Source organism: Poecilia mexicana, unplaced genomic scaffold (genome assembly GCF_051168715.1).
Source record: "Poecilia mexicana isolate PSO_F unplaced genomic scaffold, ASM5116871v1 scaffold_1, whole genome shotgun sequence".
Classification (NCBI taxonomy): domain Eukaryota; kingdom Metazoa; phylum Chordata; class Actinopteri; order Cyprinodontiformes; family Poeciliidae; genus Poecilia; species Poecilia mexicana.
The window spans coordinates 11,964,940-11,988,653 of NW_028263370.1; the positions used below are offsets into that span (position 1 = coordinate 11,964,940).

The 23,714-nt window shown below is 39.5% G+C and overlaps 1 protein-coding gene across 6 annotated transcripts; it reads left to right on the plus strand.

Annotated features, from left to right (window-relative positions):
* The first annotated feature begins 619 nt into the window (after positions 1-619).
* pds5a (PDS5 cohesin associated factor A) lies at positions 620-23,695 on the plus strand. 6 transcript variants are annotated; one of them, XM_088004540.1, is made up of 33 exons: positions 620-741; positions 1,594-1,746; positions 7,921-8,124; positions 8,413-8,499; positions 8,641-8,738; positions 9,345-9,471; positions 9,881-9,961; positions 10,101-10,241; positions 11,082-11,197; positions 11,443-11,537; positions 11,653-11,798; positions 12,093-12,244; positions 13,091-13,204; positions 13,381-13,462; positions 13,555-13,603; positions 14,126-14,265; positions 14,498-14,613; positions 15,123-15,228; positions 15,333-15,493; positions 16,910-17,033; positions 17,146-17,304; positions 17,791-17,859; positions 18,155-18,291; positions 18,388-18,511; positions 18,626-18,830; positions 19,030-19,144; positions 19,230-19,362; positions 19,543-19,662; positions 20,114-20,179; positions 20,321-20,469; positions 20,567-20,639; positions 20,720-20,979; positions 22,697-23,695. In XM_088004540.1, the coding sequence occupies exons 2-33, from the start codon at positions 1,633-1,635 to the stop codon at positions 22,698-22,700; spliced, it is 3,867 nt and encodes a 1,288-aa protein (XP_087860666.1). In that variant the 5' UTR covers positions 620-741; positions 1,594-1,632; the 3' UTR covers positions 22,701-23,695. The 6 variants fall into 6 exon arrangements, with proteins under 6 accessions (XP_087860666.1, XP_087860690.1, XP_087860685.1 ...); XM_088004564.1 differs by having other exon boundaries at positions 20,117-20,179; XM_088004543.1 differs by lacking the exon at positions 620-741 and adding an exon at positions 790-971.
* The last annotated feature ends 19 nt before the right edge of the window (positions 23,696-23,714 follow it).

Consider the following 23,714-nt stretch of genomic DNA (forward strand, 5'->3'; position numbering starts at 1 on the left):
AATTTAACCAAACAAAATAGCTTACAGATTACTCATTATAATGAATACAGAAATACATACATAGGTTTTTATGAGTTGTGTTTTATTTTGGTTTGCAGATTTAGTTGACTTGTGTGTCATTCTATTATTGTTAAAGTTTGGCAAATATAAACTACTAAAACGATTAATTAAAATTATTTGTACTTGAATGACGCCAACTTGCCACTTAAAACATGGTTTCAACATATTGATAATCTGAGACAGTATTTCCCTTTTCTTATAGTTTATAGACAACTTTGTTTACGCTTCACATCGCCGATCTCGAGGGTGGATATAAACCGGGTACGAAAATGATGCGCATCCCTTAGTATTAAAAATGGCTGTCGCCAGTGGATGCCGCTGTTTTCACAAAACATAATTTTAATGCCACTTGACTCAATAGTTTTAGTAGTAGCAACACTGGTGAGAAAAAAATTACCTGGAACTTGTGGTTACCCTTAGTTGTGACTGAAATACGTTCATTTAGACTTTATAATTTTATATAAACAGAAAGACGCATATCAAAAAAGAGTCCAGACAAGCGATTATGGCGCCTGTTATTTGTTTCCGACTCCCGCCATCGGAGTTGCAGTACTGCTTTGAGACCGTGCGGGGGCGCTCTGCACCCAGTCTTCGCAGATTGACTGAACACGGACGGAGAGCTTTGTGCCGAAAACTAAACCTCTGAGTCAGACTAATGAATTAAAACGGCCCGATTGGAAGGTAAATGCTAAAGAGAGGCGCTAGAGACGTATTCCGGGTTTGGGGTCTTAGCTTTTTATCTAAAAATAGATTAATTCTGCAATAGTTGGGCTTTTCAGATCCATCCGTTGGGGCAAGTTGTTGGTGATTGAGGAGGCTCAGGGGCGACGGTAGCACCAGCAGCAGGAGCCCTGTCTGTAAACTAGCGGCTGTAAGGACCGATGCTTGGAAGTTGAAAAAGACTGTAACAAGTAAAATTGCTGTATTTTTAAACTTCTGAAAGTAGTTGGATTAGTTGTAAATCCCAGAACCAATCACGAATGTTGGTATTTTGAAGAAAGATAAAAGGATACTTGACTTCCTCTGTGATTGTCTGTGGACGTAGATGTGATGGGTACCTGGATAGTTTGAGGCCTAGGCTAGTAGAGTAGGCTAACCAGTTAGCGCGGCTAACATCACTTCCTTCCCGCAAAATGCTAACTACTGTTGTATGGCAGTGGCTATACACCGACTGTCCTTTTCGTAAACGACTTTTGCACATTGGCTCTTCAGATACATACAATGTTCTTGAAATAGCAGTCAAACTAGTTCCTATGTCTCTGTGGTGCTGTATAAAACATTAAGGTAAAATATTCAGCTGATGTTTAGCTGTGGTATCTTAGCATTCAAGCTAATAATATGCCCAATGCCGGTTCAGTGATAGCTTTTAATCAAATAAATGTGCTAGATTGAAAAGCTCTGTGGTATACAAGTGTGGATGTATCCGGTGTAGCGAGGAAAAGTGGTGATTATCGCAGGGGAATTATGCGAAAAGCGAGGTTTTGTTGGGTGCACTAGCATGGTTGTGCTGAACTTAAGTTTTCTGACCCATAGAGGCCAGTAGAAGACCGTGTGGACCGTACATCAACAAGCATGGAGTTCCCGCAACAGCAGAAGCCTGCGGGGGACGGAAAGATCGTCTATCCTCCTGGAGTGAAGGAGATTACGGACAAAATAAGCAACGATGAGGTGGTCAAACGGTTGAAGGTATGTTGACAGGGTTTCATACTGTTTAAAAACTACTTCAAACTCCAGTCAAAAGCATCCAGCCTCTGGCACAGTACCAAATACTCCCCTAACTTTGTAAACCTTAGTTGTTAGTCTATTACTCACTCTTCTTTTGAGATTTTCAGTTGTTTGTTTTTGCTGGTGATGAGTATGCAGACTGATCAATAAGCAAGTTGTATGCTAGTCAATAATACTTGACCTGATACAAAGTTGTGATGTTTTGCATCATGAGGAGGAACTTCCAGTTCTTTATTTTACCATTGGCATTTTTAATACAGTTGAAACCAGAAATTTACATACACAGAACAACGAAACACTTTTCCCCCCCTCACAGTCTGAAGTTAAATCAGGCCAAACTTCTCTTTCTTCAGATTTCTTTTAAATCAGAAGTTTACATACAGAATGATTACTAGCTATAAAACAATAAGGGAAAACCCACATCATGATGTCATGGTAGGTTAATAGACACTTTGAGTTTGTTGGAGTATGTATTTTAAGCCCACACCTTGAACAAACTGCTTTCTTGTTTGACATGATGGGAAGGCCTAAACAAATCAAACAAGATATGGTTATTTGGCTGCACAAGTCTGTTTCATCTTTTGGAAGAATTTACCACAGCTTGAAGGTGCCAGGTTCATCTGTTCAAACAACAATTACACACAAGTATAGACATGATGGGAATGTCCAACCATCATACCACTCTGTGTCCCAGTGATGAACGTATTTTGGTCCAAATTGTGCAGATTGACCCCAGAGCATGAAGCCATTCTGAAGATGCTGCTGAAGCTGATAGTACAGTGTTATCATCCGCAGTGGAATGTGTTTTGTCTCAACATGACCTGGAAGTTCAGTCAGTGAGGAGGAAGACATTACTCCAAAAGAAAAAACATGCGGAGGAACTAGAAACATGTCTGATAAAATGATAGTTTGGTCATAATGACGGTCGTTACATTTGGATGAAAAAGGCTTTTTCTTGGGAACATCATCCCAACTGTAACATATGGGTGTGACGGCATCATGTTGAGGGGCTTCAGGACAATAAAGTCAATGTTTTGGCGTGGCCATCGCATAGCCCTGATCTCAGTCTGACAGAGAAGTTGTGGGTGGATCAGAAGAGGTGTGTGGAAGTGGCCTCCAAACCTGATTCAGTTGCAGCCGTTCTGTCAGGAGGAACGGACATGAACTCCAGCAAACTATTGTGAGAAGGCTGTGGAAGAAAACCCAAAACATTTGACCAAAGTCATGCTGCACAAGGGCAGTAGCATCAAATACTGAGGAAGTAAATGTCTGATTTTGAAGACATGAATATGTAAAACGGGTATTCTTTTTCTCATTGTTGTGGAATTTAGCTAATAAAAATAATTTGGATAGTTTAACTGACCTAAAACAGGAGAAGTTTGACTCATTCAGGATATATGAATGAAGATCATTGATTAAGCTAATCCTACATTAGTTCACATTATAAATCACATTTTTAACCTGGCTAAGCAGGAAATGTTCTGTATTGGAAGAAATTATTTACATGCGGATACTTTAGTCACTCATCAGGAGATATTAGTTTTCCACTAAAAATATATACATCAAAAAGCTCCTTATTTATTTTAATGACTTACCTGACATTACATTTTATGGCTGGAAAGCTCATAATAAAACAGAACTACTTTGCTGTAGCACGATTAGCCTTCCTGTTATCTGCTTCAAGTCTTGCTCTCCCTCACCTGGGGAACTATGAATTTGCTAGGGGACATGCAGTTACAGCATTTGTTAATATAGAAGTGCTGTACATCCACTTTCTACATTCGGTCAGGTTGTTGGTTATATATCAGAACATGTTCCATATTAAGATGATTTGCTGAAGTTGTCAAGGAACTATATTGCTATATAGCCAAGTTGTTGTATTGCAAAAGCAGCAGCTTTTGCAATAAGGTGCAAATAGCTGAAATGGAAGGAGTTGGTTTAATTTCTTTCTGGCATATCTAGAGACAGCTTCATAGCCGAGGTCAAGGTTTGTAGGAAGCCCAATGCAAACATCCATCACCACTGTACAGTAAAATACATTCCACAGCATTGTCACATTTCTTTCCTGTAAAAAGTGTTGCGCTTTTTACAGAAGGCTCAACGCCGACACGATGTCTCAACTTGCTCAGGTGTTTCGACTGTCAACTCTCCGCTTCTTCGATGCGAAACAACGTCTCGTGCCAGTTCAATACAAGCGTTTAGAAAACTAAAATGTTTTTTTTTTTTAAGTTACTGTTGCTTAGAATAGCAGAAAATGTTCAATGGGGCGTTTAGGTGTTTAAGTTGTTGATTTGTCAATTTGTGAGCTAAAACACAGTTAATTACAAGAAGACTGTTTTTTTTTTTTTAACAAGAGTAGGTGTCTGAAAGTTTTTAAGCAAATATTTTTGTACATGTTGTTTGCCAGTAGCTGGAGGTTCATACTCTGAGATCTTCAATATGCTTTAGTTTCTCACAGGAGAATAAGTCTAGTGCAACTCTTCACTAGCTGATGCAATTGAGGCTTTCATAATCCAAATAAGATATAGATTTGAAACTGCCATGTATCGGGTTCTTTTATTTTTATGTTTTATACGGCTTTGTAATTCTGTTTTTTTCCTCTTTGGGAAGCTGTGTTGTTATTTTTTGATGCGGGTGAAACGGGTGAAAGTCTTTTGCTTTCGCCAAGTTCACTACTTCTTGCTGTTGTTGCAGCTGGTTGCTAAAGCATGCAGTTGTTCTACTGGGGACTGTAAGATTACCAGCTGACGATGGTTGCTCTATAAATTCTGCAGATTGTCTTCACATAGACTCATTTGTTCATATCTGCATTTATACACGGTTAAAAAAAAATAGTGTCCCATATCAGCAACTTCTGTTAAATAAATTACTGATGTCATAATTGACAAAGTTCAACTTGGTGTAAATAATCTTTCAAGAAATTTTCCACTTAGTCCATATTTTGACAGTTTTCCTGTCAGTGAAGTGAATATACATGACGAAATCAGTGTAGATGTGACTGAATGAAGGAGACGCATGAATTTTCCAAGTTCCCAGTCAGAAATACAAGAAGAATGTAGCACAAAGTTGGAAATTCAACCGGGAAAGGCAGAGATTTCCAAGCAGTTTGGATTTTCAAACCGAGTATTGCTGCAGTGTGTGTTGAATAATCTTCCAAACTTTCTTTTCTTTTCTTTTTTGGCTGCTTACTCCTCATTAAACCAGTGGCACAGATTGTGCTGTGAAATATCCACTTGTGAATATGTTAACATTGTGTTTAAATGCAAAGAAAACTTCATTTTGAATTACTACTAGTAGAGGTAGTTGGAAACAAAATAAATGAGTCACCCTCTACTTGGGTTTTACAACGTTCTCAGCCTAGAGCTCCAACTGCTGAGACTAATTCAGTGTAACATAACAAGAAAGCTGACCAGAGTAAAGCTGAGCGGTCTGTCGTTGAACATGGTGGATTTGACAATATTGGGAGGTTTTTCTTTTTAACTTTGCACCTTTCTAGTTCTTGATTGGAGCACCTTGCTTTCAGAAAAGCCTTAATGGATGCACGAAAGTGTCAGAATTATTCCACAGAAACTTTGGACCGAATTGAGACGTTTGGATCAAAGACTTGCTGCACATCTAGAGTATAAGTCAGACTCTCCACCTCCGGGAGATCTCTATTGGATTGAGATCTAGCAACTGTGAACGTCTGTGTCGATGAAGTCTAGTGAACTTATCGTCATGTTCAAGAAACACGTTTGAGATAGTTTGAGGTTTGTGCTGTGGTTCATTGTCCTGTTGGAAGCAGCTGTCGGAAGAGATGAAAATCCTCACGCCGGTTGTAGCTGAACAACTGGCACGGTGCAGAACGGATCCATGCTTTTGTGTCGTTTTGCACCAAATCCTGACCCTAAGATTTGAATGTTCAGTCGACTTTAAGACTAATCATTTCTGTCCAATTTTGGTGAGCTTGTGTTGAGTTTTAAGCTCAGTTTTCTGACAAATGCAACACCTCAAGGTTAGACGTGTTGTGTTGTAAGCATCAGTTGTGGCAACCACACCCCCTTCAAACTCATTCAGTTTGGCCTTTAGCAAAGTCATGTTCACCATGACTAGATGTCTAAATCCACTCGGTGTGCCTAATAAAGTGGCTAGTGAGGGTACAGTTTCAGAGGAATACACACAAGCTGTTGTTTTAGTAATTCTGCTAGCTCTAATTGCAAATTTCAAATGGTTAAAAACTCCATTATCATTTTGTCTGCCTGTTATAAACACCCAACTCTGCCCCAAGCACAAAAGGAACCATTATGAACGCTGTGTTTTCTTCTATTGTAGTTTTTAAAGAGAAATGCTGGCAGGTTAAAGATTAACCAGACGCAGAGATTGGAAGGTTCTTTGAAGCAACGCATCTCTTAAAGAAATTATCAGGAAAACTGTGTGCATACTTGTAGCCTAATGGTCATTAGTTGCGCAACAATGAGTAATCAGTGAGCACTAAGGGTTTACACATTGCTTTTTTTTTTCTCTATAAGCTGATTGACAGACACCTCTGTTGTTGAGGTTGTCAGAAAAGTCCTCAAAACAAAAGTCTGATCCTGCTCACATGGAGGGGAAAGTCTCTGCGCTGGACACTTAGAGAAAACATGAAAGTCTTGTAATTTCATGGAAAAACTGCATCGATTCTGTTTGTAAGGTTTAAATGGACCAAACGGCACCTGCTGAGATATAAAAGGGATGCCGTGTTGCACTTTAACCTCATACTTGCACAGGAAAGTGTGTTTCGTTGCAGTTCCTCAGATGCTATCAGAGCTGCTTGCATCAAGTGGCTTTGTGGTTTGAATATGGACAAACGTTTAGCTGATCTGCTCACTGGAACGTTGGTTTTCTCCTAGAACAGAGCCATGGCAGTAGACTCCAGATGTACAAACTCTCCAGCTCAAAAGGCCCACAGGAGAGTTTCTGTTCTGAGAGCTTTACTCCTTTACGAGGACAGGAGTGTGTGTGTGTGTGTATGTGGATATAATGACTGTGTGTAGGAGTGAGTGTGCCGCTCTGCAGTCTGTTGGAGCTGCTGGCCCATCCCCCACCAACAGGCAGTCGGGAGCTTCACAGCCATGTTTCAGCTCACACACAGAGGAAGTTGCAGGTCGAAGCATTTCTTTCTAACGATTGTATTTCAGTGGACTGGTGTGAATGAAACCTCTGTGGGCAGCAGTGGGACAAACCCACACTTCGTTTGTCTGTTTCTGTCATATCACTCAGGTTTTGTTTTTTGTGGTTGTTTTTATTTTTAATGAAAAAGTCAGTTTGAAAAAGTTGCTAAATAACTTTCTTACAGACACAATGTGTTGGGGTTTTCCCTCCTTTGCTTTTCACTTTTTAATGTACTACAATGCACTTAAAAACTTATTATATGAATGAAGTACCAGCTACAGCCTGACGACAAGAAATAAAATTAAACCCTATATGAATATATTTGTATATTCACAAATGAAAAAAACCCAAACATTCAGATAATCAAATATGAGATTAAACAGACATTAAATGTCTGTTTAATCAGTGCAGCACCAAAGAGGGAAATAATAATAAATAATAAGAATAACGTTGACTAAAATTATTCATGTATCATCACTGAAGTTGATGATCCACAGCAGCCTGACAAAAAATTAAAAAAATACCTGTTTTTTTGTGTCAAATCATTTTGTTCAGCTTTGGTCTCTTGAGTATTTCTGATTCTGAACTAGCGAAGATCAAATGTAATCAAATATCATTCAGTACTGTAAAAATGGACCTCAATCAAAGCACCAACAGGAAGCTCTGAATGAGCTGCTAACTAACAATGAGCTGGTCACAGGATTCTCTAAGTGCTTGTAAATCTGAAATATCTCGCCTGTCACTCTGGGTTTTTGTTGTGGTTTTTTATATATATAAAGTACCCAATAAATCGGCTAACAAATACCTTTAAAAAATGTAATTAATAATTTGCCAGTAACTGATTGAGCTTCTACTTTACAGTTGGAAAAGATGCTCATCAGAGGCATTTTCCCCCCGTCTGTGTTTCGGTGGTTTTTGGCACAAATCAAATATTGCATAAATACTCTTAAAGAGCCTTGGCTAGACGGACTCTCGTGTGACCGCCCTTGTCGATGTGCTCAACAGATGGTGGTAAAGACCTACATGGACATGGATCAAGACTCTGAAGAGGAGAAGCAGCAGTATCTTGGTCTGGCGCTCCATCTTGCCTCCGAGTTCTTCCTAAGGAACCCTAATAAAGACGTCCGGCTGCTGGTGGCCTGCTGTCTGGCTGACATCTTCAGGATATACGCTCCTGAAGCTCCTTACACCTCCCACGACAAGCTGAAGGTCCGGATTAGCTTCTAGAATCTTTCATTCGTCTAAATCAATCCAAGTCTGCTTGTTGCAATGACTGCTGTTTACGTGTGGTGGGGTATAATTAAAACCTGCACGCGTTGTTTACTAGATAATTGAGCACATTTGCCAGATGGCCCAAGGAAAGTTCAGGTTTTACTGTTCTGCAGCACATCTGTGCACCTTCTTTTAACCACGTTGTAAAGCCTTCCTGCTCCCTATAAAACCACAGGACTTAATGAGAAGCTAAAAATGCTTTTTTTTTTTTTTCCCCCCCTCCAGGACATTTTTCTGTTCATCACCAGACAGCTAAAAGGACTAGAAGACACCAAGAGCCCTCAGTTCAACCGATACTTTTACCTGCTGGAGGTAAATCTCTCACCTTGGCTGCACTTATGCGTTTCGGCATTCCAGTGTTTTCTTTGCTACAGATTGTGTTGAAGTGAATACGTTTCATTTGGATTTTGAAGGTTACTATTTATCAATGCATGTGTTTGTGTTGTGCAACAGAATCTTGCGTGGGTAAAATCGTACAATATCTGCTTTGAACTGGAGGACTGCAACGAGATTTTCATCCAGCTCTTCAAAACGCTCTTCTCTGTTATAAAGTAAGTTGGTTGAATCTGTCAACTTGAAGACAAGACAGTGTAGATTACTGGGTTCCACAGTGTGAGATGAAGTTTATTTATTTATTTTTGAACAAAACTGAGAATCTCCCCTTTTTGTGTTTTCACAAATCACTTTTTACCCTCGGGAATCTGCAATCGATGTAGAAAATGGTGTTAAATCTTTTTTTTGTTTGTTTGTTTGTATTTATGTAACCCAAAATCATCAAACTAGAAATACACACTGCATGCTTTTTTTTTTTAAACTGAAAGAGCTAAAGATTAGGAAGTATTTTTTTATACATATTAAACTGCACATCCTGTTTCCCTTGTTAATAAAACTGCACATTTTTCCCTGGATGATTTCAAAGCTGTAACAGCAGCTGGTTTGCACCAATTTGACCAAAAGCAGCTGCTTTGCCAGCACAAAAAAAAAAAGTTATATTTGATGAAAGAGGTTGTTTTGAACATTTTGGCTCATCATGTTTGTTCTACTCTTTGTACTATAACATTATTAACTGATAAACTGGACGGCTGTGATGCAGTGGGCCTTGTTGTGATGTTAATGGCATTAACGCGTCAGAGCCGGTGTCTTCCTCTGCTCATCAGCAACAGCCACAACCAGAAGGTGCAGATGCACATGATGGATCTGATGAGTTCTATCATCATGGAGGGAGACGGAGTCACACAGGAGCTGCTGGACACAATCCTGATAAACCTCATACCTGCACACAAGGCGAGTCTCCGGTCACACCACTGCACGCTGTGACATATTGCATGATTACTTTTCTGCATTAAATTAGAAAGAATTACTTATGTAAGTCAGAATTCAAATAACATTAAAAAAAACCTAGATATTGACTAGAACATGAACTATGTTAGATAGGTAAATGAGAGGCACTGATATATTGTTAGTTTATTTCTTTTGTAATGGTTTTAATTGTTTTCTGTTCTAACCATGAAAAATGTTTTTACCAGCTCTCTGTGCTTTTTCTCCAAAACTTCTCTTATTATATATCTTGTAATGAAAACAAAATGCAGTGCTGACATGCCGACAGAAAGCTAGCAAATCCGGTTTCAAAGTTAAGCAAACACACTTCTTGCTATAGTCATGCCGATTATTTATCCTCTTTCTGCTGACTCAGAATCTGAACAAGCAAGCGTACGACCTCGCCAAGACACTCCTGAAGAGAACAGTCCAAACCATTGAGACGTGCATCGCAAACGTGAGACGCTGCTTGTTTTTTTTTGTTTTTTTTCCCTTTGGTTTTCTTCTGTAATCCTCTTTTTCAAATGACGTTGAAGAGTACGTCATCAAGGTATTCATCGGGTTCTCTCGCTCTGTGCTTTCATGTTCTCCCACAGTTCTTCAATCAGGTTTTAGTGATGGGAAAGTCCTCGGTCAGTGACCTATCAGAGCACGTCTTCGACCTCATCCAGGAGCTGTTTGCCATCGACCCCATGCTGCTGACCTCCGTCATGCCTCAGCTGGAGTTCAAGCTAAAGGTGAACACCGTCCAAAAAACAACAACAATCCCTCAGCTGCAACCAACATCATTTTCCCTTCTGATTTTATTTTAGTTTCTTTGAGTAATATTGATTTTTGAGTAACTGTATTTTATACTATTACTATTTGATCCAGAACTTATTTCCTTTGTAAAAAGTTTATTTTTTATTTTTTATTTTTTTTATCCATCTGTGGTGGTGAAACACTCTGTTCTTATTTTATTGTTCCAGAGTAAATACTGGTCAAGTGTATTTGTGTGGCACATTTAATCAACAACTCAATTAAAAGTGATAAAAACATAATAAATAATTAACTTGATGGCAAAATAAAGAGAAGTAATGAAATCAATTCCAATTGATTTATTAATGTTATTATTGCTATTAATTGTTATTAATCAAAGGCAAACCAAAATAAGAGTTTTAGCCGGGATTTAAAAGAACTCAGCTTTTCAGCAGATATGCAATTTTCTGGAAGTTTGTTCCTCATTAGAAAAGCATAAAAAAATACAGATATTTAAAAAAAAACAAAAAAAAAAACATCAGTACATTACCCAGCGTTTTTCTGTATCATTTTGTGCAAATTGTCCCCCGAGCATGATACTGCCATCACCATACTTCACTATATAGGGATTCGTTTTTCAGGGTTTTATTCGTATGATTGTTCAGACAATTTTGATCTCATCTGACCTACTTAGTAGAACTGCACAATATATAGTAAATGTATTACTTAGCAATAGCTTTTTATGCCGTTTGCAGCGGGGAACCGAAATCAAGTTTTAAAAATATGATTAAAAAAATATTGAAGTCCCATTAAAGGACTGTGTGTGATTTTTGTTACAGAGCAACGACGGAGAGGAGCGTCTGGCTGTTGTTCGTTTGCTAGCGAAGTTATTTGGGGCCAAAGACTCAGAGCTAGCATCACAGAACAGACCGCTTTGGCAGTGCTTCTTAGGACGGTGAGTAAACTCGGCATTGACCATTTGTTAAAGAGATGTATGTATATGAAGTTAGCGTGTGATACTTCATATCACATGCAGTCCTTTTGTCCCTTGTAAGAGAGTTTATAGAGGAATTGAGGAACTTAGCTGGCATGGGACAACTTCCTGTTATCTTCCTTCCCAACAGAATAAAGAAGTAATTTTTCTTTTAACTAAATCTTCTTCAGTTAGTTGAATTATATGAGATTTAATTTCTCCTGTAGGTTCAACGACATCCACGTACCGGTCAGATTAGAGTGTGTAAAATTCGCAAGCCACTGCCTTATGAACCACCCTGACCTGGCCAAAGACCTCACAGGTGGGCGTTACTTCTGATTCGTCCGGGCTGTTGTTAACGGCGCCGCCGTCTTCCTGCTGGCTGGTTCAGCTGAAAGTAATGACCTTTCTCACTCATTTATTTATTTTTTGTCCAGAATATTTGAAAGTGCGTTCTCACGACCCAGAGGAAGCCATCAGACACGATGTCATCGTCACCATCATCAATGCTGGAAAGAAAGACCTGAACTTGGTCAATGACCAGCTGTTGGGCTTCGTGCGGGAAAGGACGCTGGACAAGAGGGTAGGACATTTAAACCACTTAATGGTTCACTCATTGTAGTAGCAACACGGCTGCGACTCTTTTGGGATTCATTTGTTTAGATCAACAAAAATAATCTACATAAAACGCCGCAGTTTATCCTGGAGATCTGTACGAATCATTCGCATTCTGAAAACGCAACGTATCCGCGTTGATGTGCAATGTGTTAATATTTCATTGATTACAAACACAAGGTTGTCTCCCTCCCTGTGATTTTCATATCCTGGTTTGATCGTTTCCCTTCGTCGGTATGTTAACGTTTCCCTCCTCCTGCAGTGGCGTGTGCGTAAAGAGGCCATGATGGGCCTGGCTCAGCTTTATAAGAAATACTGTCTGCATCACGAGGCTGGAAAGGAGTCGGCCCAGAAGATCAGCTGGATCAAAGACAAACTGTTGCACATCTACTATCAGAACAGCATCGATGACAAGTGAGAACAAACACACAGTGTACATGAAATGATTTAATACTGAACAAATGGACTAGGATTAATGTATTTAGAACCGGTTTGGCACATACACGTGTTAATATGTCTCTAATATCTATAAAAAAAGACACATTTGTAAATCACAAACATTGTTGTAATTTGATAATTTACTAAAATATCAGCAACCTGACATCTCTACAGCTCTAGCCCCTCCCTATTAAAAGCTTTAAAACAAGTTCCTCTTATTTTACAGTATCATGGCTTAATTAATTTAATTTAATTTAAATGCATATGTAAATTTAAATGTAAATATTTCAAATGCATGACAATGAAGCCCATTACTCTTAGTTCCTGTTTGCAATGGGAAAGACTAGAGAACATAACATTTAAATAAGTTTTTGTGTGGATCTCAATAACAACTAGATGCCAAAAATGTACTGCAGCACAGAGATGGTTCATCAGATACGTCGGCGGTTCTTTGGCCATCTCGCTCCCCAAAGTTAAATTTTATGGAAAAACCTGTTTGAGCTGAAGAGAAGACAGAACTAGAGATATCGGTCGGCGGTCGAAGATCGTTTTGTATCCGTGTTTCAGCCTTGTGAAATGGTACAGTAATGTTGTCCCATTGGCTGTACGAAGTAAACCAGGCGATTCGTTAAAGTGGGATTCCCCCCTATAGGTAGAAGATTTGTCTCTGTGACAAAATGCTACAGCAATAAAATATCAGTGCGACTCAGAGTTTTTAATGCGTCGGTGTCGCACATTTAGAGATTAAATCCCTTCTCCCAAATTATTTCCTGTTTTTTATTTTCAGTGTTTAAAGAATGAATTGAAACTTTCCTCTCCCAGGTTGTTAGTGGAGAAGATTTTTGCCCAGTACATGGTGCCTCACAGCCTTGACACAGAGGAGAAGATGAAATGCCTCTACTACCTTTATTCCTGTCTGGACACTAACGCTGTCAAGTGAGTGAATACGCTGCATTTTCTCCTTCCATCTGGAAACTACACAAACATTGACGCATTCATACGTGCAAAGTATTGATATAAAATTACAAGTAAACTGTCTGGAAAACACCTCACAGTGCTTATGATGAGAACTTTCTACTGATTGTTTCTTTCTCACTGGCCTTTTCTTCCAGGGCTCTAAACGAAATGTGGAAGTGTCAGAATATGCTCAGAAGTCTCGTCAAAGAGTTGCTCGACCTTCACAAGCTGCCAGTGGTGAGTAGATGCTTCCTTTTTTCTCTCAGTTTTTGTTTTTCAGGATGTATATAATTCAGCGGGATAATGTTTTCTTCTCCCCTTCTCGCTAGTCGGAGGCCAATAACACAGCGATGCTCGGGAAGCTCATGAGTATCGCAAGTAAGTTGGAAATAAACGTACACAACGTATTACAATCACACACTTCAGTGTATTTTATACAATTGACCAATATACAGTAATGCATAATGTGAAGTGTAGTAATAGCATTTAGGGTTTTCTGAACTTTTACAAATACAGTTTCTGAAAAGTTGGTTGTTTCTTTGTTTTCAGCCCGTTTCTAGGTTAGGAATGCTTTTGCAAAGCACTGGATGTTATTATGTCACAGTTATTGCTCACCATCACTCTAAATAAGGCATAATCCACACCAAAGTTATTAGAAAAGGAAAATAAATTTAAAAGAATATATAAAACCAGGTCTGACGTTTTGAACATAATTCAACCATTTTGACCTGTGGTTTTCAAAAAGTACTCTTCGTGACCTCAGTCAAAAGGTTTTTCTTTCAATTCAAAACACTATATATAAAATCAGTCCCCACTCATTTTTCGTAGGCGTTCTCTTCTTCTTTCTTCAGGTCATGACCTTTTGTAACCGTAATTTTAATGTGATGCTGCTGTTTTCAGAGAACCTGCCGGATGCTGGGAAGGCCCAGGACTTCATGAAGAAATTTAACCAGGTTCTGAGTGAGGATGAGAAGCTCAGAATCCAGCTGGAGATGCTCATCAGTCCAACATGCTCCTGCAAGCAGGCGGAGATCTGTGTGGTGAGGCAGCACGAGGCACACTTAAACCGACACACAAATGACATTTTTAACACGACTCGTAGTCGTTTACGTCAACAGGTGTGATGCCAATCGAGTGTTAGGGCTACGAATTTGTGTTTGGGGTCCAACTTGGTAACCAAAAGCCTGACTTGTTTAGTCACCGACGAATTTTTTAACAAACTAACATCTGAAAACGATAGTTTGAAGCTCACACACGAGATGCTTTGCGCAGAGGGAGATCACTCGGAAGCTGACGTTCCCCAAACAGCCGACCAATCCGTTCCTAGAGATGGTCAAGTTCCTGCTGGAGCGGATCGCCCCGGTTCACATCGACTCTGAAGCCATCAGGTCAGAAACATTCCTGAGAATGAGAATATTTTTAATTTATTTTATTTATTATTATTGACACGTATAATGAATTTGAGCCTTCAAACGTCAATAAAACGGGTGATTATAAGTAGTTTCTAATTGAAGATGTTGCATAATTGAAACGAGTTGGTAAATTGTGCCTGAAAACGTTAAAAATGTGTTTTTTTTTTTTTTTAGAGAGAACTAAAATAGATGGCGTCTGTTTACCTAGTAACCAAGTGCTTCATAATGTTGTCTGTATTTTGGTATTGTGTAACGCTGGTCCATTAACAGATCCGTCTCATTTACTGAGCCACCTAGTGGCGGTGATGGAAAACTGCAGGTTCCACTCTGTTTTTTTTCTCCCCCATTTATATTATGGAAAAATACTATGACAGACCACACACTGACTAAACAAACTATGCTGTTTTAGTCTTAACTTGATCCCCATAAAATTATGAGACATGTTAACATAATTTAACAGTTTTATTTTGTTAATTTTCCTACAGTGCTTTGGTAAAGCTGCTAAATAAGTCCATCGAGGGGACAGCTGATGATGAGGAGGAAGGTGTCACCCCTGATACAGCGATCCGCTCTGGTCTTGAGCTGCTAAAAGTATAAATATTCAAATTAAATTTAAAGGTTTTCCTAACTGCAAAAATAACCTAAAGCAAAGTTTTATTAATCAAAAAATGTCCAAATGTTTTTTATCCTCGTAGGTCCTGTCATTCACACACCCCACAGCATTCCATTCGGCCGAGACCTACGAGTCTCTGCTCCAGTGTTTAAAGATGGAGGACGACAAAGTGGCAGAGGCAGCCATTCAGATCTTCCGTAACACTGGCCAGAAGATCGAGACGGAGTTGCAGCAGATAAGATCGTAAGAGATGTGCAAGAGGCACAGACTGTGATGTTTTGATGTTCATCTGGTGAAAGAAGTACCGAACACGTCAACGTTTTTCTTTGTGAATATATTTCTAATATTTGCCGACATGAAATTCACCCCACATGTTGGTAATGAACAGAAAGTAAAGCTGTTCCGTTTAAGTCGGTAAATAAAACGAAATGACACCCGGAGTGGCTTTTAAACACAATTATATAAATTCATTCCGTATGTTGTTTTTTTTTTATGTTTTGTTTTTCCTGGGGAACCTTTCTGTGCTCTCTGATCTGATCAGGTTTTTCCATAAACGTCCAGTTTGAACGTGTCAGGTGACTGACTGGGTCAGTCTACCAGTTTTACTTTCTTTCTCTTGAATCAAAATCAGAGTTTCATGGTTGCGTCTTCGGGACGATTTTCTTGCTTGGAAATCCCCGCTTGTTTCATTTTCAGATTCTTATCAGGAACATCAAGGTGCATTTTTCCATTCTTCCTTCCTTCTGCTAAATGACTTCTGCTGCTGTAATTATGTTGAGACATCCCAACCAAGGTGTCAAAGCAGCTTAACCTGGTCAGAGTGCTGCTGGTTTGAAACCTTTCACAGGCCACCTTGTTAAACCGGCTGGTATTGATTTGCATAAACGCAGCAGGAATTCGTTTTGGTCATGTGTTCAATACGCCCACTTCATTACACAGAACTAATATATAAGGGCTGATTTGTTTGACGTCGGTTGCTATCGACAACTGGTATAAATTTCAAGTTGGTAAAAATATATTCACTTTTGAAAACGTTCAGTCCTTATTTCACCTTAAGGCCATTTCAGAAGAATCTAGATTTGTACATGCTCTGAATGGTGGGGTTCCTACCGCTTGCTGTCTTCTGTTCGTCCTTCTCTTCTTTTCATCTTCTTTTCTGTTTTTTCTTCCCTCCAATACTTGTGTTGGACTTTCATTCATTTTCCTTTGTGTCCTACCCTTCTTTTTTCAATCCTTTCCTCTAGCTTCATTCTTTACTTTGCTATACCTGCTGTCTCGCCTTCCTTCTGTCCTCATTTTCTATCCTCGTCTTATATCCTATCCTCCCGTCCTTCTGAATTTTTCTCTCCTTTTTTCTCAATTATTTTTTTCACGTTTTCTTTCACACTTTCTTTTTCTCTTTCTCACACTTTTTCTTGTTTATCTTTCATGTTTTTTTTTCTTGCCCTTCTTGTTTTTTCTTTGTTTCTCTCCTCCTTCCGTGTCTTTCCTTTCTCCCACCGTTTAAGCTTACCCACTATAGAAATATCCTGGTCTTGGAAGTCGAGTCTGAAATCTTTGCATAGCAAACACAGCAGGCAGAAGGAAGGTTTTTGTGTTGCTTATAAAGGGCTGAGCTTTTGCCACTTATAATGTATTTTTTTGTAATGTTTCCTTCAGAACTCTGATTCCCATCCTGCATCAGAAAGCCAAGCGGGGCACGCCTCACCAGGCCAAGCAGGCCGTCCACTGCATTCATGCCATCTTCAACAACAAGGAAGTGCAACTGGCCCAGATTTTTGAGGCAGGCTAACACTTCTTGATGATTAATTACCGTCTCCAGTGTATTATTTACTCCTGCCCTCTCTACTTGAACCTGTACTCCTTGACTAACAGTTTCCTCTTTGACCCCACAGCCTTTGTCTCGCAGTCTCAACGCAGACGTTCCCGAGCAGCTCATCACTCCGCTTGTGTCTCTGGGTCATATATCCATGCTGGCTCCAGATCAGTTCGCCTCACCAATGAAATCCATCGTGGCCAACTTCATCGTCAAGGATTTGCTGATGAACGACAGGGTTTGTGGAGCTGACATTTGAACTTTAGCATCCAGGAATTACACATGGACTGTGTTTGAGAACTGCTGCTGTATGTACTGTGTGTGTTTATCCACAGTAAGGAAGAAATGTAAACACAAGAACCTGAAGCGGTTGTTGAACTGTGGTGGACCTCAAAAGTTTATTTTTACTCTGTACAATTCAACTGAAAACAAACATACATGTTAAACTTGACTAGCTTTTAACTAATATGTTAAAATTAGTTTCTGACTGGTACCTTTATTTTTGATCAACCTCTAATGCGCTTTTCAGTTAAATTTCCAGCATGTATCACTTTGTGTGTAAAAACTTCTGAAATTACTTTTAGTCTAATTGATGATATATTTTTTTTAACTCAAATTCTTTCCACCACAAAAAAACAATACAAAACTCAGCGTTTTGTTAGAGCCACGGTTTGAACCAAGAAAACATTAAATCAGATTTTTGTGACCGTCTGTGTGTGTTCAGTCGGTAGGGAACAAGAACGGGAAGCTGTGGTCCGCAGATGAGGAAGTCTCACCTGAAGTCTTAGCAAAGGTAAGAGGAGCAAACATGCATGTTCTGTTCTTGATATTAATTATTCCAAGACCACCAAAGTACAAAATTCATTTACTGTTATCTTTGTGCTAAACAGCTTTTAGTTTGTTGTGTTACTCTTTACTTCACACGGCTGAAGAAACAATTTTGTTTCAGGTCATTAAAACGTTTTGAAACCGTAGAAACGGTGTGAAAGAACATTTTAGTGGTTTTGAAGTTATAGCTTTTGTTTTTGTTTTTTCTGGAGCATGTTGGTGGCCTGAACTGACAAACGATGTTCTTCCTGTTCCTGAAGGTTCAGGCCATCAAGCTCCTGGTACGCTGGTTACTGGGAATGAAGAACAACCAATCCAAATCGGCCAACTCCACCCTCCGCCTGCTGTCGGCCATGTTGGTTAGCGAGGGCGACCTCACGGAGCAGAAGAAGATCAGGTACCCCTGAATTGTCTGTTACAGATTCGCTTTACTCGTGTGTGTGCGTGTGTGAGAGAGAGACTGTTTATCCCCTCATCGCTTCCTGTGTTGCAGTAAATCGGACATGTCCCGCCTGAGGCTGGCCGCCGGCTCGGCCATCATGAAGTTGGCTCAAGAGCCGTGTTACCACGAAATCATCACACCTGAGCAGTTTCAGCTCTGTGGCCTTGTCATCAATGTCAGTTTTCACCTGCAGGACTTTTATTTATTTCAAATATTATCCAATTTAAGAGAAAAAAAACTTTTAAGTTGCCAAGTTCACACCTGGTGTTCATCTGGTTTGTTCCGCCAGGACGAGTGCTACCAGGTCCGTCAGATCTTTGCTCAGAAGTTGCACTTAGCTCTCGTCAAACTGCTGCTGCCCTTGGAGTATCTGGCCGTTTTTGCTCTGTGTGCCAAGGACCCGGTGAAGGAGCGCCGCGCCCACGCCCGCCAGTGCCTGCTCAAAAACATCTCCGTCCGCAGGGAATACATCAAACAGAACCCCCTCGCTCAGGGTGAGTGTTCACGCGGAAACATGGCGGCTTCCTGTAGCAGCGTCAGGCAAATTGAAGATCGAAGAATGAAATCCTTTTTTAAAACGGATTGCTTTAAGCAGATGTGATTGTACCACCTCATGTCTAGAAATCACAGTATAGCTTTCTAATAAATGACAAGCATATTCACTCTAATGTAAACGATTCTTTCCCTCGACAGAAAAACTGGTCTCTCTTCTTCCTGAGTACGTGGTTCCATTTATGATCCACTTGTTGGCCCACGACCCTGATTTCACAAAACCACATGAATATGAACAACTCAAAGACATCAAAGAGTGAGGCTGCCCTTCTAATTAAGTACATCTGAAAGTCAGTTGTTGTTTTTAGTCCTCACTGTCTAACTTTTTTCCCCTTTGCTAGGTGTCTGTGGTTCATGTTGGAAGTCCTGATGACCAAGAATGAGAACAACAGTCACGCGTTTCTTAGGAAGATGGTTGAGAACATCAAACAAACGAAAGACGCCCAGTGTCCCGAAGATGCAAAGGCCAACGAGGTACGCAGCGCTTTGCAGGAGGATTCACTTCACCTTGTGTCGCTCTGTTCCATAAAAATCCTAATGAAATGCATTCACAGTCGTGTCTACATGACACAGTGTAGAAAACGGCAAACACAGAAAGGATGTCGTCGTGTTTTTTGAAGCGGATCGGTGACTGTCGTGTCGCTCTGGTTGCAGAAGCTTTACATCGTGTGCGATGTGGCTCTCTTCGTCATCGCCAACAAGAGCACCGCTTGTCACCTGGACTGTCAGAAAGAGCCTGTCCTCCCCTCAAAGTTCTTCCTCGTACAAGACAAGGCAATAATCCACGCATCCTCACACACATTCAGCAAATGTTGTGGTCGGCTACATTTTTCGTTTCACAATTTCCTCACTTTTTCTCACTCAGACTTTCTCAGGCCTTTGTTCCGTTTCTTTGAAGTAAAAATAAAAAAGTTGTCTCGGAATTTATCTCCGATTTTTCGACAGTAGAAAAGTTTTACATATGAAACTTGAAAAACTGAGTGGGTTGATAGACGGATGGGTAATCGGATATATAATACCCAAACCTTTAAGTGCTTAAAATCAAATTCCTCACTCTACCAGGTTCCTTTAACCTGTGTAGGAACCCTGTATGCAGAATAAAATATATTTTAAACGGTTTGTTTTCTTTAGTTTCATTAGACTTTAAAATCTCTCATTTCAAAAGCAGAAACAAAATGTCCTCCTCTGGGGTCTCATTGAGCTTAACCCGTTCTTTTTCTAACAGCAGGAGTTTAAAAACGACAAGGAGTATCTGACAGGAGAGATGAGACAAATGCTGCTAACTGGAAAGGTAAATTCACAACATGAGTAGTTATTACTGTTGCAGTACAATTAAAAACATAGAGACTGGTCTGTTTGCAGTAAGTTTGAAAATAACCACATGAATTAAAACCTGATCCAGTTATTTACATATATATATTTACTTATTTAGCCCAAACCGGCTCCAGTTTTGGCCACTGTCAACAAAACTCTGACTGTTCCGGGTCGGAGGATCATCCAGAAGACCACTACGGCTCCAGACACGACCAGTAACACCAGCACCAACTCGTCTCCACTGGTCACAGCTAACAACAAAAACAGGTACACACACACACACACACACAGAGCAGCTGTTTGCTCACACTCCAAAGACAAAGAGTTACAGTGTTTCATCTGCTTGGTTTTACCACAACAACAGCACCGACTCCTCAGAGAGTCGAGCGCAGGAGAACAACGAGAACCCGGTCATCAAGAAAGACGAGACGAAGAAGGTAAACTCACACAGGAACCTCCTCTCACCTCTCCACCGGCAGCCATGTTCCCTTCCAACTTCATCCTCGGTGCGTTTCAGGACGAGCCGAGTCAGAAGCTGGTGGCCGACGCTGGGATAGAGGCGTCGCCCGTGAGACGGCGCGGCCGTCCTACCAAAGCCGCAGCAGCCGCGGCCGCGGCAGCGCTGAAGGAAGCCGGAGCGCTACCAGCAGGAGGCGGAGGAGGCAAAGGCAGGAAGAGAGCGTCCGACACCACCACAGACTCCATCAACGTCAAAATGTCAAAGCAGTCACAGCAGCAGAGTGACGAGGGGACAAAGAGACAGATCGACTTGCAGAGGTAAAAGAACTCGCCTTCTTTTCCTGCGTCTAAAGGAAAACAAAAACACACCCCATTCATTTTCTGCTACAATAACACCTCCTGTAGTTGGTCTTTTCTGATCGATTCTCTGTAGTATTTCAAAATGGACGAAGAAGTTTTCATTTTTGAGTATGAAAAATGAAATGCATCCAGAGAAATATAACCCACAATGTCGTCAGTGGATGAGAAGCCAGTTATGATACTGGCTACTCTGGTGAGAGAGTTAGTTTTCGTAAATGTATGAAGCGGGAATGCTAAGCTAATGTCTTGAAGTTAACAGATTTACATTGGGAAAATATCAAAGTATAATAAATTTTTAGTGTAGTTTGCTGTTCATATACAGCATGTTTTCCATGAAGACTATGCCACCTGCTGGCATAAATTTAAATCTGCATTTGGAGAAAATTCAGACAATAATATGTTAAACACGCCAAAGAACCACCATGCTTGCTTTTATTTCCTTTTTTGCAAAATGGAGAAAGTTGACTAAACAATTTGAAGACTGTAGAGCGACCACAAACATCAGACTGACGTGGTGAGCTGTGTGAAACCACGTCCAGCTTCATTTATGGAGTTAAGCAGGTTCGTTTTAGGAACTCCAGTTGCTGTAAACGGATCCATAAAGATTAGCTTTCCTTTTGGTACAGAGGTGGAGTTGCAGTTTTCACTTTGCTACAGCTGCGTAAACTTTTACTCTGTTTAGATTTTGTTTTGATATTTAGGAATAATACATTTATTTGTCTTACTTTCCAAAATAGGACTTTGATGTTGTGGCCTTTAGGAGAATCAAGCATCTAGTTTTCCACAAGAGTTTATAAGACACTAACTGGGAAAAAAAAAAAGATAAGGGATGAACAACAGGTGGGATAATAAGGACTTAATGCAGCATCTGCTGATCTGTTTTTATATTTGAGATCCAAAGAAATCGGCTCAATCCTCGCAGTCACAAATTTACAAAGTCTCTCTTATTTCTCATTGTGCACCAAAAGATTTATTAAAAATGAGTTATTAAAAGGCCTTTTATTTAATTCTCCAATTACACAATTTCCAGTTAATATCAGCTTTTTTCTCCCACCAATAACTTTATGGAGCATTTAAGATATTCATGTTAAGGATTAAAGTCAGGTGACTGCAAAACTATAGCTAGGTCTGTCGTAATAATCAATAAATCAATTAATCGCATGATAAATTAAAACAAACTCAATAATTTTCATTTGCATGATTTGTTTTTCTCTCATTCTACCAAAACCTGATTGATAAAAGTTTTCTATCTGGTATTTTGGTTTCAACTAACCCTTTTTTCTTTTTTAGGACAATTTCATAATTCATTTTGTCGTTTCTATTTTATTTATTTTGGTTATTTGAAATGTCTTCCAATTTCAGTGCTAAACGTTTAAGTTTAACACTAAGTTTAAAGTTTATTGATCTTTGAGAATGTTTTCTGCCATTACAATATTACTCGAAAATGGTCTCAAAATAACAACAGTATCGTTTATCGCAATAATTTCTGGGGTAGTTTATCGTGTATCAAAATTTGTTAATGTGACAGGCCTAACTGTAACTGTCAAAATCAAATGATTGTTCTGCAGTTATTGCTGGATCCCCATTTTATTGCTTTAAATGCACAAGCCAGCATTAAAAAAAAAAAACTTGAATAGAAAACATGTTCTGATGCAGAGATCTGCTGTTTTTTCAGGTAAAGAGGCGAAGATGAAACCCAGACTGTAGAGGACGGGCCTGAATCGTCACACCTTCAACTCTACACACAAGCTCCTTTGACTCTTACAGCTTTCTTGGAGATATTATGGACCTTCGACATAAACACAATATAAAAGCACGCACACACACACACACACACACACACACACACACACACACACACACCATCATACTAGGAGATTTTAAACACCCTGTAGTCATTGATTTGAAGCTCTGTATGTAGGTCTTACTCAGAAACATCTCCCCCCCTTTTTGTTTGTTGCTCTCCGGTTCTTTTTTGGAGCCATTTTTAAGAAGAAAAAAAATAAAACCAACCGGGATGGACATTTTACAAGCGTTTTAATCTGGTAATGATTCTTGCTTATTAAATTCCCTGGGAAAACAAACAAACAAAAAAAAAAACATCTTCTGCTGTTTGAGTCTTGATGTCTTCCTCCTTCGTGTCTGGACTGCAGGGTTTCTTTCCAGCTCACCAGTTGAGTTTGTAAATACACACAAAAGTAAAAAAGAAGAAAAAAAAAAAAAGAACTTTGTAAATGTGAGTTACTTTGCAGGAATTTAAGGTGACGTTGAATGCATTGGACAGATTTTATAAACTGTTTAGGTGATTGGCATCAGAAGGGCGGATTAAAAAGTTGTAGTTGCTTTTTGACGGCCTTCCTGTGGGGCAAGTTCGGTTTGCTGCCACAACACTTCAGTTCATCAGGGATTTTGGTCTTTTTTTAAAATCAACACAAAAGAAAAATCCACTTTTTGAATGCATAAATCAATATTACACACATTTGGAGTTTTTTTTTTTCTTTAGTGTTTTCCTAACAAATTAAATTTTTTGAACTCTTACGTTGGGCAATTCCTATTTTTAAGCATCAAGTGAGCAGGAACCTTTTGTGTTGACTTATTTTGGATGTAGTTTTAAAAAGATGCATTTCATTATATTTAACCTTTTTTTCACAAAAAATAAATGCTTTTAGATGTTTGGGTGCAGTAGAGTTTGT

Bases quoted from the DNA above. Each gene is read 5' to 3' on its own strand.
- pds5a (XM_088004540.1), top strand. From the start codon at position 1,633: ATGGAGTTCCCGCAACAGCAGAAGCCTGCGGGGGACGGAAAGATCGTC. The intron at 9,472-9,880 runs GCGAGTCTCCGG...CTGCTGACTCAG, and splicing joins ACCTCATACCTGCACACAAG to AATCTGAACAAGCAAGCGTA. The intron at 18,831-19,029 runs GTGAGTGTTCAC...TTCCCTCGACAG, and splicing joins ACAGAACCCCCTCGCTCAGG to AAAAACTGGTCTCTCTTCTT.